Here is a 19,920-nt window from a genome sequence, read left to right on the forward strand (position 1 = left end):
CCAACGATTTATCCGCCATATTTTTACTAAGAACCTGCACCTTCCCAGCACCAACTGTGTAGGAAACCACGTTACTGTTTTCCAAGGTGTTTATGATGCCCCTAACAAAAACAGTTTACACACTATGTTAATGTGTGTATAGGAGAACCGCTCCTTTGTAATGTGAAAAAGAAGTCTGCGGTCCTCCTCCACGTTCCTTACAAGGGGGATTGTGGTGCGTGCAAATCTGGGTCAGGCCTTACATTCACTTCATGGACAAAATCGATGGTAATAAAAAAACAATAATAATGGGAACTTTTGTTTCATGTGGCCATCCAGTATGTGGCTTCAAAGCTTATTGGGGTGCGTATCACTTTGGTGCAGGGCAGGCCTTACATTCAATGCATAAGCAAACTGTATGGGAGACACACTTTCTTCTGATGGGAACAATTTTGTCATGAACCCCTCAAGTACATCTGCTGAAAGGGTTTTTGGGGTGCATGTAACTTTGGTGCAGCGCAGGCCTTGCATTCAATGCAACATTTTTTCAGGAAGCCCTCCTATATATCTCGTGAAAGGGGTATTGGGTGCGTCCTAATTTTTGGGAGCCCAGCCACTCACTGCATAGGCATTAACAGGATAGGAGACCCACTGTTTAATAATGGCCCTTTAAGAATATTAATGCCACCTGATGCCTCTCGAGAAATAGGCTCTGTGACTTTAAGAGTCCCTCCTTCATAAATGAAACAAGATGTGTCTCCTTATGTGTCACATACCACACGGCCAGATAAGGTTGTTAAAGGTTACAATGACATTTCCCAGTGAATGCATTTGTATTAGTTGAAAGCAATGGTAAAGTTGAAAAACGCATCAAAAACGCTGCGTGTGAACATAGTCCAAGTGGTGGAGGAACATTTTTGTTTGGGGTTAATTATTTTGCCTTATATTCAAGTCATTACCCTGGAAAGGATGTTCCTTAACATATTTCCTAGCAAAATCCATTTTCGTTTAGCTTTTTGCATGTTTTTTGGTGAACTTGTAAAAATGGCATGAAACTCTGAAAAAATTGTTTGCAGCTGTGACCTAGGAGTCAGGAATGCTTCCAGGGGCGATCCTCATGGTGTCCTCGTGTCACTTGAGCAGTGTTGCCATCATTTTCAGACGTTTTCTAAAGCCTAAAATGACCCCAGGGGGGGATCGTGGTAAAAATGCTCGGGTATTCCATAGACTTACATTGGGCTCATTGTTCTGTCCGAGTACCCGAGTATTCCAATTTGCTCGACCCGAACAACGAGCACCCGAGCATTTTAGTGCTCGCCCATCACTAGTATTATAATGTTTCTTGACTTTTTTTCCTGTATAATGCAATTTCTCGTGGATCTGAAATGTTTTATTGTCAGTCATTAAAGTGGAATAAAAGTGTCAGGCCATTGATCTCAGCAGCGATCTGGGAGTCGGAGATGCTTCCAGAAGTCTTCCGCAGGCGGTTCTCCTTCCATTCAGCAATTTTCCCATTCATTTTAACATTTTCACTGCCCCCAGACCTATTTGTAGTGTATGCCAGAAAAATGCTCAGATTTCGGATTGGCTCCCGTTATACTCGTTACTCGAAATGTGTATTGCTTGGTTTGAGTAGTAAGCATCCAAGCATTTTAGTGCTCGCTCATCTATTAATTATCCATACATACTCTTTGCATACACTCTTTGGGTTCTTTCTACTGGGGGACCTTGCCCTCCATGACCAGTAACAGCCACACTAATCATCCCCTCATACACAGCGATTATTATTATAGCGACTAATAACCCTAATAGCATCTCACCCCACTTGTCAAATGCAGGCTCCTTTCTTCTGTTCCAGCGAGTTTTTAAGGCATACTTCAACATTTTATCACTGGCATCAACGCTAACTACGGAGAATCCTTCTTCCACCAACATCTCAGAGTCGACTCTAAAAACAGTAAAAGACCATGCATTAAACTCACCTGGTGAAGTGGATTCACGAAGCCAAACATAAGTGTGGACACATTGTCTCAGGGTCTTGGTACAACAGGCTGGAGGGTACATGGAACAGCAAGGACTTGTTCAAGATGGAAGCAACTGAATCATGAGGGCAGACATAGGGGTTAAATTTTGCTGACCCTGGTGTCAGCAACCAAATCCAAAAGCATGTTAAGTCAAACTTATTACCTTTCATTTTGACAACACCACTATACCTTACCTAGACATCCTACTAATTGGAAACATAGCTCATAATACTCTAATTTGCAAGCTACATAGAAAACCTATCACAGGTGATGCTATATTACATGCCAGTAACCAAAAGGAAAAAAAAACAGTCTATCCATGATGCTCATCCATAACAAAATATAACCCAACAAAGGTATAGGACACTAGAGGGTATCAAGTAAAAGGATGACAATCTTTATTAGACAATTTATAGAAACATCAAACCAATTCAAATAAAAAGAATAAAAAAGGAGGAAAGGCGATACATAAGAGCCACATCTGAGCTGGAGACATACAATAATTGAGGCAGAAATGCATGAAGCAAAAGCCTGGGGAATTAAAAATGGCTGTAAGTCTGAGCAGCGTTAGGCTAGATTCACATATCCAATGTTTGTTATCCGGCGGTGTGCGGCGAAAAGCCGCAATACCGGATCTGTTTCTATGCTGGATGCGGCAGAGGACAAATTTAAAGGACCAGGCCGGCCGGGACAAAACGTGAGAGAGGGAGAGGGAAAAATATAGGTGCCGCCCCTTGCAGGGTTAAATGTCTGGGCCGAGAGAGAGAGACTGAATATAGGTGCCGCCCCTTGCTGTCTGGGCCAGAGAGAAAATGAATATAGGTGCCGCCCCTTGCAGGGTTAAATGTCTGGGCTGAGGAAAAAAGCCGTACGGCATAGGAAAAAAACGTTCCATGGAACGTTTTTTCAACACGCCGCATCGTCAATTTTCGCCGGATAGTGATACGGGAAAAACCGGCCGCGCCGCATAATAATGCGGCGTTATCCGGCAACAATGTCTCCCAATGGGGAAAAAGCACCACACATCGCCGGATCCGGTTTGGGACATTTTCGCCGCACACCGCTGGATCCTAAAAGCCGGATGTGTGAAAGTAGCCTTAGGCCTGTTTCACACTTCCGTTTTTTCAAATCCGTCAAAATCCGTCGTTTTCCGTAAAAAAACGGATCCGCCATTTTTTGCAGGATCCGTTTTTTTTGTCCCATAGACTTCCATTACGGTTACCGCGGATCCGTCAAAAAAACGGAAACGGATCCGTTTGGCGGACACAAAAACGGAAGTGTGAAACAGGCCTTAGAAAGCAAAGTCTTCATATTCACTCAGTAGGTCAATAATAAGAAGCAGTATAGAAACAAGTACAGTGGGTACAGAAAGTATTCAGACCTCTTTAAATTTTTCACTCTTTGTTTCATTGCAGCAATTTGGTAAATTTAAATTAGTTCATTTTTTTTCTCATTAACCCCTTCACTACCAAGGGTGGATTGCACGTTAACTCCCAGGCCAATTTGTACAATTCTGACCACTGTCCCTTTATGAGGTAATAACTCTGGAACGCTTCAACGGATCTAGGCGATACTGACATTGTTTTCTCATGACATATTGTAGTTCACCTTAGTGATAAAATTTCTTCACTAAAAGTGCGTTTATTTATAAAAAAATTGGAAATATGGCGAAAAGTTTGAAAATTTTGCGATTTTCAAACTTTGAATTTTTATGCCCTTAAACCAGAGAGTTATGTGACACAAAATAGTTAATAAATAACATTTCCCACATGTCTACTTTACATCAGCACAATTTTGGAAACAACATTTTTTTTGTTAGGAAGTTATAAGGGTTAAAAGTTGACCAGCGATTTCTCATTTTTACAACAAAATTTACAAAACCATTTTTTAGGGACCACCTCACATTTGAAGTCACTTTGAGGGGTCTATATGGCAGAAAATACCCAAAAGTGACATCATTATAAAAATTGCACCCCTCAAGCTACTCAAAACTACATTCAAGAAGATTATTAACCATTCAGGTGCTTCACAGGAGCAGAAGCAACATGGAAGGAAAAAATTAACTTTTAACTTTTTAGTCACAAAAATGATCTGTTAGCAACAATTTTTTAATTTTCCCAAGGGTAGCAGGAGAAATTGGACCCCAAAAGTTGTTGTCCAATTTGTCCTGAGTATGCTGATACCCTACATGTTGGGGGGGACCACTGTTTGGGCGCACGGCAAGGCTCGGAAGGGAAGCAGCACCGTTTGACTTTTTCAACCTAAAATTGGCTGGAATTGAGATTGGACGCCATGTTGCGTTTGACGAGCCCCCAATGTGCCCAAACAGTGGAAACCCCCCACAAGTGACCCCATTTTGGAAACTAGACGCCCTAAGGAACTTATCTAGATATGTGGTGAGAACTTTGAACCCACAAGTGTTTCACTAAAGTTTATACTGCCCAGGCGTGAAAATAAAAAAAAACTACCGTATTTTGTGCCCACAAAAATGATTGTTTAGTCCCCAATTTTTAATTTTCCCAAGCATAACAGAGGAAATTGGACCCCAAAAGTTGTTGTCCAATTTGTCCTGAGTACGCTGGTACCCCATATGTGGGAGAAAACTACTGTTTGGGTACACGTCGGGGCTCAGAAGGGAGTGACGTTTTGGAATGCAGACTTAGATGGAATGGTCTGCGGGCGTCATTTTTCATTTGCAGAGCCCCTGATGTGCCTAAACAGTAAAAACAACCCACAAGTGACATTGTTTTGGAAACTAGACCCCCAAGGAACTTATCTAGATGTGCCCCAACTAATTTAATGTTTCCGGTAAAGTAATTTAGTAGTGCATTGAGGTGTGGTGCAATTTGAAGCAATCCTTCATACACAGGCCAGGTTTTTCGGGGCAGGTGTCGCATTGATAAATGGTGTCCTTGCGTATTCCGTTTTTGTAACACACTCGGCACCTTTTTTGCTATTTACCTCTTTTTGTAGTTTGCGGGACCTCCCCCGGGAAATGCTGACCTGGTACAATACGAGCACCTTCAGTTCCGGAAGTTCTGGGGCCCGCTCCTTCCAGAGTGCCAAACATCAGGGCCTTAACCACTACCTCCTGGAATTCAAGGTACGACGTATCGGTGTGGTGTGCACATTGTGACTGCAGGAATGCGTTGAGCATTGCCAATTGGACGATGTGCACGGCCAGCTTTTTGTACCACACCTTGGCCTTTCTCAAAGCATTGTACGGTTGGAGGAGTTGATCGGAGCGATCAACGCCCCCCATGTTTTTATTGTACCCCAGCACACATTCAGGTTTGCTGACCTGTGCAGAGGTACCCCGTACAGTGCTGAGGGCGCTGCCATCACCGTGTATGGTGGTCAAGAGAAAGACATCCCTCTTGTCCTTGTACTTGACCACCAGCAGGTGGTCGCTACATTGGGCCCTGCTCTCACCTTTTCGGAGCATCTGCCCAAGTAGCGTCTTTGGGAGGCCTCTCTGATTTTTGCGGACAGTACCGCAAGCTGTGGTACCTCGCGCAGAGAGGGATTTGTAGAGTGGGACACTGGTATAAAAGTTATCAGTGTAGAGGTGATAACCTTTATCCAGCAGTGGGTGCACCAAATCCCACACAATTTTCCCACTCACTCCCAGGACAGTTGGACACTCAGGGGGTTCAATCCTGGTGTCCTTTCCTTCGTACACTCTAAACTTGTGGGTGTACCCTGAGGTACTCTCACACAGCTTATAGAGTTTGATTCCGTACCTGGTCCTCTTACTGGGCAGGTATTGACGGAATCCGAGCCTTCCCTTGAAATGGACCAAGGACTCATCCACGCAGATGTTCCTTTGGGGCACGTACACTTCAGCAAACTTTTTGTTGAAGTGTTCGATGACCAGCCGAACTTTGAACAGACGGTCAAAGTTGGGGTCATCTCGTGCGGGACACTGTGCATTATCGTTATAATGCAGAAACTTGTGGATGGCCTCAAAACGCGTCCGGACCATGTCCATTCGGAACACTGGAGTGTTGTATAAAATATCAACACTCCAATATTGCCGAATTTCAGTCTTCTTCAGGATACCCATGTGGAGGACCAGGCCCCAAAACTGCGTCATTTCAACTGCGTCCACAGGAGGCCAGTTAGTATAGGATGAACGCAGGTTTTGCTCCAAAAATTGCAGAGCGTACAAATTAGTTTACTCCACCATGAGGTTAACAAAATCCTCAGAGAAAAAGACTTTGAAAAAGTCAATTTCTGTGAGGCCGGTGGTGTCAAACTTGATTCCTGATTCTGCCACAAAATCAGGACTCGGTGGCTCGTAATTTTCGGGGGGCGAGGTCCCCACAGGGTCTGCTGAATCAGCTGCGGGCATGGTGGGCGCTGCCTCATCTTCTGTCCTGGAACGTCTGCGTGGCGGTTCCGCAGGACCCAAGGAGGAAGATGAGGAGGGGGAAGAGGAAGAGGATGAAGAATCCGAAAAATAAAGAAAAGTCGGATCGTCATCCTTGCTATCAGTGTCGGAGGCAAGTAAAGTATGTGCCTCCTCCATTGAATAGCGCTGTTGGGAGGAACGTGATGGGCGGGACATTTTTTTGTGTAAATATGGTGCTTGGGTGTACTTTATTTATAACTGTGTATGTGGTGGGGGGGGCTAGTGATTGGTGCACACTATCCTGTAAGAAAAAGCTAAAAGGAAATGGGGAGCAAAATACCTGTGAAAAAAAGTCTAAAACAGCAGGTCCTAGATATGATAAGTGAAAGGCGTCACTTATCAAAATTTAGTGGCTTCTGGATGTGTGCACAGGGGTGGCTCAAAGGGGGGGAGGTGAAAAAGAAAAATGGAAAACAGCCAACACGAACTTTGATAAGTGAATTGCGTGACTTATCAAAATTCGGCGGCTGCTAAATGTGCACACGAAACGGAACAAAGGGGGGTAAAAAGAGGGGGCTGGGGGGATTGGGGTGGATGAATAGAGATCGGGCAGGGATCAATAGTTAGGGTTGTAGTTAGGTGGCACAAAAAGGGGTGAAAAAAATGAAAAACGGCAGGCACAAGCTCTGAAAAGTGATGTGCGTCACTTATCAAAGTTTTGCGGCTGCGGGATGTGTGCGGAGGTGGCGAAAAGGGGGCTAAGGAAAAAAAAGCGAGCATGAGTATTGATCGGTGAACTGCGTCACCGATCAACGTTCGGCGGCTGCGCACGGAGGTGGAGCAAAAGTGGGGTGGAGGGGGTTAAAAATAGGGGGAAGGAGGATGGGGGATTGGGGTGGATGAAGAGAGATTGGGCAGGGATCAGTTAGGGTTGCAGTTAGGTGGCACAAAGGGGGGTGAAAAAAATGAAAAACGGGATGTTTGCGGAGGTGGCGCAAAGGGGGCTAAGGAAAAAAGCGAGCGCGCAAAAAGGGGGGTGGAGGGGGGTAAAAGGGGGTGAAGGGGGGTAAAAGGGGGGGTGGAGGGGGGATGAAGATAGATTGGGTGGGTGAAGATAGATTGGGCAGGGGATCAGGGATCAATTAACACTTACAGTTGTAGTTTTTCTTCTGCAGGGATTGTGATGCTACAAGCTGTGGAACCACAATACCCAGCACAGGAGCTCTTGCTGCATCCGACCTCTCTGCGGGAATCCTCAGCTAGAGTGAGGACCCCTGCAGACAGGTCAGGGGGCAGGTCACAGAGTGGTCACATCGTTGCTGTAACCTGTCATTGGTGGGATCAAATGATTACATCGATCCCACCAATCCCTGCTCTGCCTGGTGACCATGGTAACTGCCTAGGATTGGAGCTCACAGCTCCGAATCCTAGGCAGGTCATGGCCAGGTCATCAGCAGGGCACAGAGCGGTCACAGCGTGATCGCAGCTGTGCCCTGTGGCTGGCGCGATTGCCGATCTAATCGATTGCGCCAACCACTTCCTGCAGGCCCTGTCCTAGGCTCCGGCCTAGGATCGGTGCTATTACAGCACCGATCCGGGCCGGTACCGGCAGGGCACAGCGGCGATATTGCGCCGCTGTGCGCTGCGATTGGCGCGATCGATTAGATGGGCGATCACGCCAATCTGAGGGCTTTTCTCCGGTGCCTGGCGTTGCCAGACACCGGTCCTAGGATCGATTACATCGGTACTCAATCCTAGCCTAGGATCCTGTTGTTTCAGCCAATCTGATTGGCTCAAACAAAGAGAAGCGCTGTGATTGGCTGTTCTGAATTGAACAGCCAATCACAGCTCACAGAGGGGCGGGCCAGGGCGGAGACTGCCCGGGATGCCGAGGCAATCTATCCTGAGGTAAGATGGCGTCGGCATTTTAATGCGATCACCGCGACTTAAGTCGCGATGTCGCATTAAAGGGCATAACGAACTATTCCGTCCATGGAACTTAGGTCCCAGGTCACATGGACGGAATAGTACGTTCATTGTAGGAAAGGGGTTAATGTACACTCTGCACCCCATCTTGACTGAAAAAAACAGAAATGTAGACATTTTTCCAAATTTATTAAAAAAGAAAAACTGAAATCTCACATGGTCATAAGTATTCAGACCCTTTGCTCAATATTGAGTAGAAGCACCTTTTGAGCTAGTACAGCCATGAGTCTTCTTGGGAATGATGCAACAAGTTTCTCACCCCTGGATTTGGGGATCCTCGGCCATTCTTCCCTGCAGATCCCCTCCAGTTCCGTCAGGCTGCATGGTGAGCGTTGGTGGACAGCCATTTTCAGGTCTCTTCAGAGATGCTCAATTGGGTTTAGGTCAGGGCTCTGGCTGGGCCAGTCAAGAATGGTCACAGAGTTGTTCTGAAGCCAGTTCTTTGTTAATTTAGCTGTGTCTTAGGCCTGTTTCACACTTCAGTTTTTTGATGTCAGTCAAAATCTGCCGGTTTTACAAAAAAAAACAGGATCCGCCCCTTTTTTTGCGTATCCATTTTTTTTCCCCTTAGACTTGCATTAGCGGCGGATTTTGACTGATTGTCGTCCGTTGCATCCGTTTTTTGACGGATCCGTTTGAATTGTAGCATCTCCCGGGCGGCACAGACGGACTATATAATGCTTTGTTTTGTAGCAGCGGACCGCTATTTTCAAGTGCGCATGCCCGGGAGATTTGCTCTGACAAGCATTTTAACCCTCAATAGCGTTCTGAAAGCGGCATAAAAATCTCTCTCTCTGTCCTTTTCCAGGCCGCGGTTCCTTTAAATTTCATGCATTTGGCAGCTACCGCGGATCCGTCCGGCAAACGGATCCGGTGGCATCCGTTTCTGCACAAAGGAAACGGTTCCGTTTTTTAGCATTCTGGTGGATTTTGACTGATGTCAAATAACTGAAATGTGAAACAGGCCTTAGTGTCATTGTCTTGTTGGAAGGAGAACCAAGTCTGAGGTCCAGAGCACTCTAAGAGTATTTCATCCAGGTTATCTCTGTACTTGGCCGCATTCAAGTTTCCCTCAATTGCAACCAGTCGTCCTGTCCCTGGAGCAGAAAAACACGCCCATAGCATGATACTGCCACCACGATGTTTCACCGTTGGAATTGTATTGGGCAGGTGATGAGCAGTGCCTGGTTTTCTTCACACAAACCGCTTAGAATTATCACAAAAAAGTTCTTTGTCTCATCAGACCAGATAATCTTAGAATCATAGAATTATAGAATCGTAGAGTTGGAAGGGACCTCCTGGGCCATCTGGTCCAACCCCCTGCTCAAAGCAGGATTCGCTAAATCATCCCAGTCAGATGTCTGTCCAGCCTCTGTTTGAAGACTTCCATTGAAGGAGAACTCACCACTTCTCGTGGCAGCCTGTTCCACTCATTGATCACTCTGTCAAAAAGTTTTTTCTAATATCTAATCTGTGTCTCCTCCCATTCAGTTTCATCCCATTGCTTCTAGTCTTTCCTTGTGCAAATGAGAATAAAGTTGATCCTTTTACAATGTGACAGCCCTTTAGATATTTGTAGACAGCTATTAAGTCACCTCTCAGTCTTCTCTTTTGCAAACTAAACATTCCCAAATCCTGCAACCTTTCCTCATAAGACAGGGTTTGCAGACCGGTCACCATTCTGGTCGCTCTTTTCTGAACTTGCTCCAGTTTGTTGATGTCTTTTTTAAAATGTGGTGCCCAAAACTGGACACAATATTCCAGATGAGGTCTGACCAAAGAGGAGTAGAGGGAAATAATGACTTCACGTGATCTAGACTGTATGCTTCTGTTAATACATCCTAGAATTGCATTTGCCTTTTTTGCTGCTGCATCACACTGTTGACTCATATTCAGTCTGTGATCTATTAGTATACCCAAGTCTTTTTCACATGTGCTGTCACTTAGCCCTATTCCTCCCATTCTATATATGCTTTTTTCATTTTTATTGCCCAGATGTAGACTTATTTCTCATAGTCTGGGACAGGGACGTATCTAGGGGGGGGCAGCCGGGGCAGTTGCCCCGGGCGCAGCCAGCAGGGGGGCGCAGTCGGGCCGCCTAATGCAGCGGTCCGCAGTGTCCTCCTTGGCGGCTGCGTTCTGCCGCCCCCCCGGCCTGGGAGTCGGCGGTTCTGTGTTGGCTGTCAAGCTGACAGCCGGTGCAGAGAAGGAGCGCTTGCCGGCTCCCAGGGAACAATTGTACTGGCGTCTATAGACGCCAGTACAAATGAAGCTCTGACCGCCGGGCCAGAGCGACGTCAGCAGCGTGATCAGGTCATGTGATCACGCTGCTGACGTCACTCCCCGGCGCCCAAAGCAAACGCTGGTGGTAAGTGTGCTCCTCTGTGGAGCTGAAGAACCACCGAAGATGGGAGATGAGGGGGAGTTAATGAGTGGAGATGAGGGGGATTTGTAGAGGGGATGGCGGTTAATGTGTGGGGGTATTTAGAGTGGAGATGGGGGTTAATGAGTGGGGATGCCATGGGGTTAATGTATGGGGGGATTTGGAGTGGAGATGGGGGTTATTTAATGTGATGGGGGTTAATGAGTGGGGATTGGGATAATGTGTGCGGGGGTTAATGAGTGGGGATGGGGGTTAATGTGTGGGGGTATTTGGAGTGGAGATGGTTATTTAATGTGTGGGGGGATTTGGAGTGGTGATGGGGTTAATGAGTGGGGATTGGGTTAATGTGTGTGGGGGTTAATGAATGGGGATGGGCGTTAATGAGTGGGGTTGGGGTTAATGTGTGGGGGTATTTGGAGTGGGGGGTTTGGAGTGCTGATGGTGGTTAATGAGTGGGGATTGGGTTAATGTGTGGGGGGATTTGGAGTGGGGATGGGGGGTACTTAATGTGTGTGGGGGATTGGGGATGGGGGGATTTAATGTGTGGGGAGATTTGAGGACACAAAATAAAGAGTATGTATGAGGAAACAGTATGGGGGATTGGTGCAGACAGTATGGGGAGTGAGGGTGATGGGATGTGTGCACAGTTTGGGGAGTCTGGTATGTGTGAGCAGACAGTATAGAGAGTGAGGGGGTAAATATATGAGGAGACAGTATGGTGAACAGGTGGGATGCTAGAGGGGAATAGTGTGAGGCGACAGTATATTGCAGACTTTATTTAGGGGCATTATAATGACACTTCTATCTTTAAGGGCGTCATGTGGAGATTTGCTGCAGAAGACCGGAGAAGATGGACGTCTACAGAGACGAGATGTGGATGAGAAAACTCATCATGGGGTCTAGAAGAAAAGGTGACTGACTGCAGAGACGACGTCATCTATAAGGTACCTGGATGTAAATGTTATTTGTGCTACTGACTTATTCTTATGTTTTTATTTGTTAGGAACATTAAAGGGGTTGTCCAGGTCTGTGCTGAGTCTGCAGTCATTCTATGTGACTGCAGACTTCTGAATTCGCACAGTGCTCACTGAACGCTGTTAGGATTCTCTCATGCCGGTAATTTACATACATGCGGTCACATGCTGACTAGACTTGTGTGGCCTCACTCAATGAAAATGAACGGAGCGAGGCCGGGCACGTCTAGTCGGAATGTGGCCAGAAGTATATAAATCACATACTTGTGCTGACATGACTGTACATCGGCAAGGGAGAATCCTAAAAGTGTGCAGTGCATTAGTTGTGAGAATTCAGAAGCTGCAATGTCAGGATTCAGCTCTGCAGGTTCCAGTAGTCATCACATGGACACTTCACTCATATGCGATTTTCATAGTTATGGTCCTGTGACAACGAGCTTCTCTTCCTGCTTCTCTCAGTTTTTTACTGAACATTGAGAGCATTAGGAAGAGCAGCTCGCAGGTACATGGCTAAGTGTGCAAGTCGCATATGTACTTGAGCGGGGGGGGGGGCGCCGAACCGAATTCTTGCCCCGGGTGCCAGAAAGCCTAGATACGCCTCTGGTCTGGGAGTCCTTCATGTGTTTTTAGCAAACTCTATGCGGGCTTTCATATATGTTGCACTGAGGACAGGCTACTGGATCGCCCCGTACCAGGGCCGTGGGGTACTCAGAGTCGGGCCCGGTGGATTTCAATGGGAGATGTCACGGCAGCTGTGACCCGGTCCGTTGCCCGGTTAAGGGTGATGGAATAAAGTTTATGAGTGACTGATTCATGACGCCACCTGTGGTGTTCGGCGATGAAGATGTTAAGCTGACGCTGCAGACAGATCCTCTGGGACAGATGGTGTGGTGCAGCAATGATGTTGTGGCCCTCCACAGGTAGGGCTGTAGTCCCAGGGCAGTGTAGATGGGGAGATAGTGAGGAGAGCGTAATGGTGCAGTGTTAAGCACAGAGATGTAGCAGTGCTGAGTGGGTTGGCGCAGGAATAAGCGGAGGACACCAGGGCATGTAGTTCCAAAGCTTTACTCACAGTCTCTTGAGCATACAGGTGCCCTCCTCGGTGCCGTGTACTCCAGGTCAGGGGCTCAGCCAACCTCCAGGCAAGATGAAGTACTCCGTTCCAACACTCCGCCAACATATGTGCCTTTTCTGAACGTCTCCCTTTTGCGCCTATAGTGAAGTACTCTCAGTACTGAATTACACTGGAGTTCCTCCTGTCAGATGTTCCTATGAACTCTACTTGTACGGCAGACAGCTGTAGCCTGCTTCGGGGACTCCTTGCTACTAAGTCCCGGCTCACTCTCATTGCTGTTGTGCCCCCAAGTCTTGTGTGGGAATAAAGTGGTGACAACTTCTATTCCTCTAGTGTCTTCTGCAGGACCATTAGTATCCTTACAAGCTCGGGGACCGGACCCCGGCCTTGCGCTGTGAACTTGGGAAGGGTTCTGCTCTAACCCTAATCCTTACGTTCCGTACTAATCCTTCTTTCTTATGGAGAGAGTCAGGCTTTCCATCCAATGTCTCTTTCTTGTGCCAGCGGACCCAGGTCACTGAGGTCGGCTGCAGCACTTCCTTCATCCATCCCACTGAGGGGATCTTCACTCCTCCACTGACTCTGTCAGACTGACTAAATCCTAAACTCTTCCCGCTCTTTTGGTGCCAACTAAACTCCACCCGCTTCCCAGCACGCTTCGTGTTCCAAGCAGGGAGCCACCAAAGGGTGCTTTGCTACACTACTATGTTGTGTGGGATGCAGGTGTTGGAGCGTGGTCAGGTGTCTCCACCTTACCTGAATGGTGGGGTACCACACCTCAGGAGGTACAGTACCTGTGTGGCGACTGAACCCTCAGGGGCGCCACACTACCATCGGGCCACTCTGCCATAAAGGCCCAACTGGTGGAGGGCTGCAGTGATAGTTGACTTTGTGAAACTTTCTCCCATCTCCCTACTGCATCTGTGGAGCTCAGCTACAGTGATCTTGGGGTTCTTCTTTACCTCTCTCACCATGGCTCTTCTCCCACGATTGCTCAGTTTGGCTGGACGGCCAGGTCTAGGAAGACTTCTGGTGGTCCCAAGCTTCTTCCATTTAAGGATTACTGAGGCCACTGTGCTCTTAAGAACCATGAGTACTGCAGAAATTCTTTTGTAACCTTGGCCAGATCTGTGCCTTGCCACAATTCTGTCTGAGCTCCTTGGCCAACTCCTTTGACCTCATGATTCTCATTTGCTCTGACATGCACTGTGAGCTGTGAGGTCTTATATAGACATAGTGTGCGCCTTTACAAATCAAGTCCTATCAGTTTAATTACACACAGCTGGACTCCAATGAAGGATTAGACCCATCTCAAGGAGGATCACAAGGAAAATGACATCATGTTACTTAAATATGAGTGTCTGAGCAAAGGGTCTGAATACTTATGACCATGTGATATTTCAGTTTTTCTCTTTTAATAAATTTGCAAAGATTTCTAAATTTGTTTTCTTTCAGTCAAGATGGGGTGCAGAGTTTACATCAATGAGAAAAAAAATGAACTTTTTTGAATTGACCAAATGGTTGCAATGAAAGAGTGAAAAATTTAAAGAGGTCTCAATAGTTTCTGAACCCACTGTATATACAAACCCTAATAGATTCTATAACGTGCTTGAGCAAAAAATAATTCTACAATAATAAAGAGGTAATTCAACCTTTGATAATAAGCTGTAAATATAGTAAAACAGTTCAAATAAGGCACGATCATAAAATGCATGCAGATAATGTAAACAGCAAAAATTTATAATTTAGGCTTGTTTCACATTTGCATCTGTGCACGCAGCGTTTGCTCCGCATAGATCCGCATGCGTCATGCATACATATCTTTAACATGGTGTACGCAGGGACATGTGTTTGCATGCGTCATTTAGCGGTGTGCGGCAGTGTCTGGTGAACGCACCATGTTCCATTTTTTGTCGCTTAAAAAATTCGTCAAATATGCGCAGGCATGCGCATGCAGATGAGTGCGCAAAAAAAACTTGCATTACTGTCTATGGAAATGCATGTGTACGCATGCGTTCGAAACGCATGCATTTTTCACATAGTCATGTCTGGAAAATGAGACACGCCCATTGGGTGTGGCTTGTGTCAGGAAATTCTCCGAACACATGAAACAGTATACAACACAATAGAGACGTGGGAAAGTGGCTTTAATGCACGTTTCACGATTGGCTTCCTTGGGGAGCTACATTACATGCCAACAGCAACCATCCCAAACAATTAGTAACGGGGTAACATAGTTAGCAAGGCCATCCAGTTCAGCCTATATTCCCTCAGAATAAATCCCCAGATCTACGTCCTTCTAAAGAACCTAATCACTGTAATATACAATATTGATACGCTCAAGGAAGACATCCAGGCCTCTCTTGAAGCCCTCGACTGAGTTCGCCATCACCACCTCCTCAGGCAGGGAATTCCAGATTCTCACTGCCCTAACAGTAAAGAATCCTCTTCTATGATGGTGGAAAAACCTTTTCTCCTCCAGACACAGAGAATTCCCCCTTCCTTGGTATAAAAAGATGTTCGGAGAGATATTTGTATTGTCCCCTTATATACTTATACATGGTTATTAGATCGCCCCTCAGTCGTCTTTTTTCTAGACTAAATAATCCTAATTTTGCTAATCTCTCTGGGGATTGTAGTTCCCCCACCCCCTTTATTAATTTTGTTGCCCTCCTTTGTACTCGCTCTAGTTCCATTTTATCCTTCCTGAGCACCGGTGCCCAAAACTGTACACAGTACTCCATGTGAGGTCTAACCAGGGATTTGTGCAGAGGCAGTATAATGCTCTCATCATGTGTATCCAGACCTCTTTTAATGCACCCCATGATCCTGTTTTCCTTGGCAGCCGCTGCCTGGGACTGGCTGCTCCAGGTAAGTTTATCATTAACCAGGATCCCCAAGTCTTTCTCCATGTCAGATTTAGCCAGTGGCTTCCTGTTCAGTGTGTAATGGTGTTAGGGCTGGCGGGACGCACCAAATTATAAAATAATAGTAGGTGCATTCGCAGCCCAGGGTCCACCGTGCAGAGGTGGTACACTGCTGCTAAGTAATGGCGGAAGAATAGAGAGGCGTAAAAACAGTCACACGTAAACCACAAACCCATATACTAGGAGGCGCCTGTCTGTATCCTGTTCATTAAGACACTGTTCACATGTTCAGGTTTTAAATACATTAGATAGGGACTGCTCCGTGAAGGGTTACCGTGACGTGGTGGAGCAGCTTGGCATATATTTTTTGCAAAAAACGTATCGACTAAATACCCTGTATTTGTTATCCAGCACTTGCTGATTACTGCCATATTTTTTACTGCAGAGTATTTTTGCAAATTTGTCATTTTGTGTTTTCTTGTTGTATTTCACCCAAGGACACGGGGTTAGAGTCCTTCTAGGCCCACTGAGCGCGTGGCGTCGCTGCCGCGAGCACCGTTATAGACACTGGCTATGAAGTAGAGCACGTGCACTGAGGCGTGCAGAGTCCCTGGTGAGGACTGATGCCTGACTCAACCTCTGTCCTACCTACACCTAAGCCTGGGCGCTAGCAGGCTAGGCTGCACAACACATGCATACCAAGTGTAGGGTTTCTTAATGAGTCATTCACCAGAGACATTCATACGTGCATACATCACTCACTCCACATAGTCTGTAAATACAGTCTATCCTAGCGCATGGCTGAGCGGCCATGCAAACCTTTTATATCCGCGAGCGTCCGGGACCTTCCTGGCTTCTCGGATGGGCCAATCCAAGCACGAGCAGGACCTGAGCACGTGACCTTCGATCTCCAATGGGAGATCACTCCACAGGCATGCTCAGTGGCATAACATGAGGACTTAGTCCCTGGAGAATCTCGCTGCTGAGTAGCCTGCATTGCCATAGATGTGCCAGAGGTGGCAGACGCAAGCAAACCCACGGAGCTGGTCTGGGCAGAGCGCCTGGACCGACGAGTTTGCTGAGCAACCTCCTCTGCGGCTGGAGAGGAACGGGAGACCGCTGGAAGTAAGGCTCGGGATTCTCGCTGTGCAGCGACAGAAATCCGACGTCTAACAAATGGTGATATTGATTCCTTCTTCCCATGTGTATAACCTTACATTTATCATTGTTAAACCGCAACTGCCACCTTTTTGGCCCAAGTTTCCAACTTATCTAGATCCATCTGTAGCAGAATACTATCTTACTATCTTCTCTTGTATTGACTGCTTTACGTAGTTTTGTATCATCTGCAAATATCAATATTTTACTGTGTAAACCTTCTACCAGATTGTTAATAAATATGTTGAAGAGAAGAGGTCCCAACTCCGACCCCTGTGGTAATCCACTGGTCACAGCAACCCAGTTAGAGAATATACCATTTATAACCCCCCTCTGCTTTCTATCACTCAGCCAGTTACTTAACCATTTACACACATTTTCCCCCAGACCCAGCATTCTCATTTTTTGTACCAGCCTCTTGTGTGGCACGGTATCAAACGCTTTGGAAAAATCAAGATCTACCACGTCCAATGATTCACCTTGGTCCAGTCTATAGCTTACCTCTTCATAAAAGCTGATTAGATTGGTGTGACAGGAGCGATTCCTCATAAACCCATGCTGATATGGAGTTACACAGTTATTGTCAGTGAGATCATCCAGAATAACATCCCTCAGAAACCCTTCACATATTTCACCAACAATAGAGGTTAGACTTACTGGCCTATAATTTCCAGGTCACTTTTAGAGCCCTTTTTGAATATTGGTACCACATTTGCTATCCGCCAGTCCTGTGTAACAGACCCCGTCGCTTTAGAGTCCCTAAATATAAGAATTAATGGCTTGTCTATGACATTACTTAGTTCTCTGAGTACTCATGGGTGTATGCCATCCGGACCCGGTGACCTATCTATTTTAATCTTATTTAGCCGGTTTAGCACCTCTTCTTGGGTTAGATTGGTGACCCTTAAGATCGGGTTTTCTTTGTCTCTCGGCATTTCATTTTCCACCGTGAAGACCATGGAGAAGGTGTTTAATATATTAGCTTTTTCCTCGTCATCTACAACCATTCCTTCCTCACAATTTTTCAAGGGGCCTACACTTTCACTTTTAATTCTTTTACTATTGATATAGGTGAAGAACAGTTTGGGATTAGTGTTACGCTCCTTATCAATGTGCTTCTCTGTTTCCTTTTTGGCAGTTTTAATTAGTTTTTTAGATAAAGTATTTTTCTCCCTGTAGTTTTTTAGATCTTCAGCGGGGCCATCCTGCTTTAGTAGTGTAAATGCTTTCTTTTTACTGATAATTGCTCCTCTCACTTCTTTGTTTAGCCACATTGGGATTTTCCTATTTCTTGTCCTCTTATTCCCACAAGGTATAAACCGCTTACAGCGTCTATTTAGGATGTTCTTAAACATTTCCCATTTATTTTCTGTATTCTTATTTCTGAGGACATTGTCCCAGTAACCAGATTGAGGATATCTCAAAGCTGGTCAGACGTTGCCTTCCTAAAGAGATCAGTGTTTTTGTGACTCCCTGACAAGTCCCCCTAGAGAAAGACAAGTGAAACTGTACAATATTGTGGTCGCTATTTCCTAGATGCCCGACGACCTGCAGATCTGTTATTCTGTCAGGTATATTAGATAGTATTAGGTCTAAAAGTGCTGCTCCTCTGGTTTGATTCTGTACCAATTGTGAGATAATTTTTCTTGGTTATTAGCAGAAACCTGTGGCCTTTATGGGTTTCGCAGGTCTCTGTTTCCCAGTTAATATCCGGGTAAAGTCCCCCATAACAAGGACCTCATTATGGGTTGCAGCTTCATCTATCTGCCTTAGTAGTAGACTTTCCATGATTTCTGTCATATTTGGGGATTTGTAACAGAGCCCAATGAGAATTTTGTTACTTTTTTCCTCCATGTATTTCGACCCATATGTACTCGATATCCTCATTCCATTCGCTAATATCCTCCCTTAAAGTGGACTTTAGACAATACTTTAAATGCCTCCCCCATTTCGTGAGATTGACTGTCACTACAATGTGAATATGATCTATGATATCCCTTATTAACACACCTTCTGGAATCTTCCACTCTCTACACTTTTCCAGAACTTTCCGCACATACTGAACTCTGCTATAGTTACTATATAAGTTATAGTTACTGCAACTAAGCCCAGCCTAGAGTTGCTGCCTGGATGCTGTTGCATCAAGACCCTCCATGCATTTTGATGTGTAGCCACTCTTCCAGCCTGGCTAGGCAGAATGATCTAAGCACATGTGAGTGGTTTTCTTCTTTAACCCTGTTTTATCTGTAATTGCATTGTACATACGTTATATTGTCTCATATTGTAAAATCTTTTTATACCTTCTGTAAACACTGCCTACCTTTTGGGAGTAAAATATAGAATTACTAGTTCATCTCCATGTTCTATCACGAATCTACACGTGCCTGAAGCTAATTACGCTACTAATTTGGGTTGGCTTCGGACCAAATTTAATTTAAATATTAATATAGAAATCGGAGCCGGTGGCAGCGAAGTGTGTTCTGGGCTAGGTGGGTAGCACTAGCAGTGACGGAACAGGTTTTATAAGCCGATTGTGTGGCTGTGGCCAGAGCATTTATAATTCCCTCGCTGCAGCGTGCCTAATAATCAGTGCACAACAATCGGCCCATCTGACGACCAAATATCCTAGGTGCAGTTCCCTGACTGGCCTGAGGGTAAGGGGGGTGCCAGAGAGCTGCAAGTTCCAAAGTGGAACCAGAAAGTGGGATACACATAAATCCTGGCAGTTTGTAACACATTGTTGGCAGCGGTGGGATAACTAAAATAAGCCCCCCTTTGGTAAATTGATAGGTCAAGACTAGCTTGCTGTTTTTCATCACATTGTTGACCGTGGTGGGATAACTAAGATAAGCCCCCTGCGCATGTGATAGCCGTGTGCCAGCCAAAGGTCACCCCCTATTTGGTGACAGTTTGGTGGCAGAGTGGTGGGATCATAGAGCATTAGTGATCTGGTTTGAGCAATCATTCCTCTCACTAAAGACTTGCACGGTTCTTCCGAGGACCCTGCAGCAAAAGTTTTGGGGAACAAACTCAGTGTTTACTAGTCTTGAGACAATTGTGTGTAATTGCGATTACCCCCTCCCTTTCTCTTTCTATCCCATCTTTTATTTGGCAACCATG

At 45.8% G+C, this 19,920-nt stretch overlaps 1 protein-coding gene across 5 annotated transcripts in view; it reads right to left on the minus strand.

The window, feature by feature from the left end:
- GNMT (glycine N-methyltransferase) overlaps positions 1-19,920 on the minus strand; it is a 500,048-nt gene that overhangs the window by 380,032 nt on the left and 100,096 nt on the right. For all 5 annotated transcript variants that reach the window (XR_012226573.1, XR_012226572.1, XM_073559002.1 and 2 more), the window contains exon 2: positions 1,800-1,927. Coding sequence is in view for 3 of the 5 variants with exons in the window: in XM_073559002.1 (XP_073415103.1) it covers positions 1,800-1,927 (128 nt within the window). In the remaining 2 variants the exon portion in view is untranslated. The remainder of the gene's footprint in view (positions 1-1,799; positions 1,928-19,920) is intronic.

Source organism: Dendrobates tinctorius, unplaced genomic scaffold (assembly GCF_039654945.1).
Source record: "Dendrobates tinctorius isolate UK_male_01 unplaced genomic scaffold, ASM3965494v1 ptg000264l, whole genome shotgun sequence".
NCBI lineage: Eukaryota > Metazoa > Chordata > Amphibia > Anura > Dendrobatidae > Dendrobates > Dendrobates tinctorius.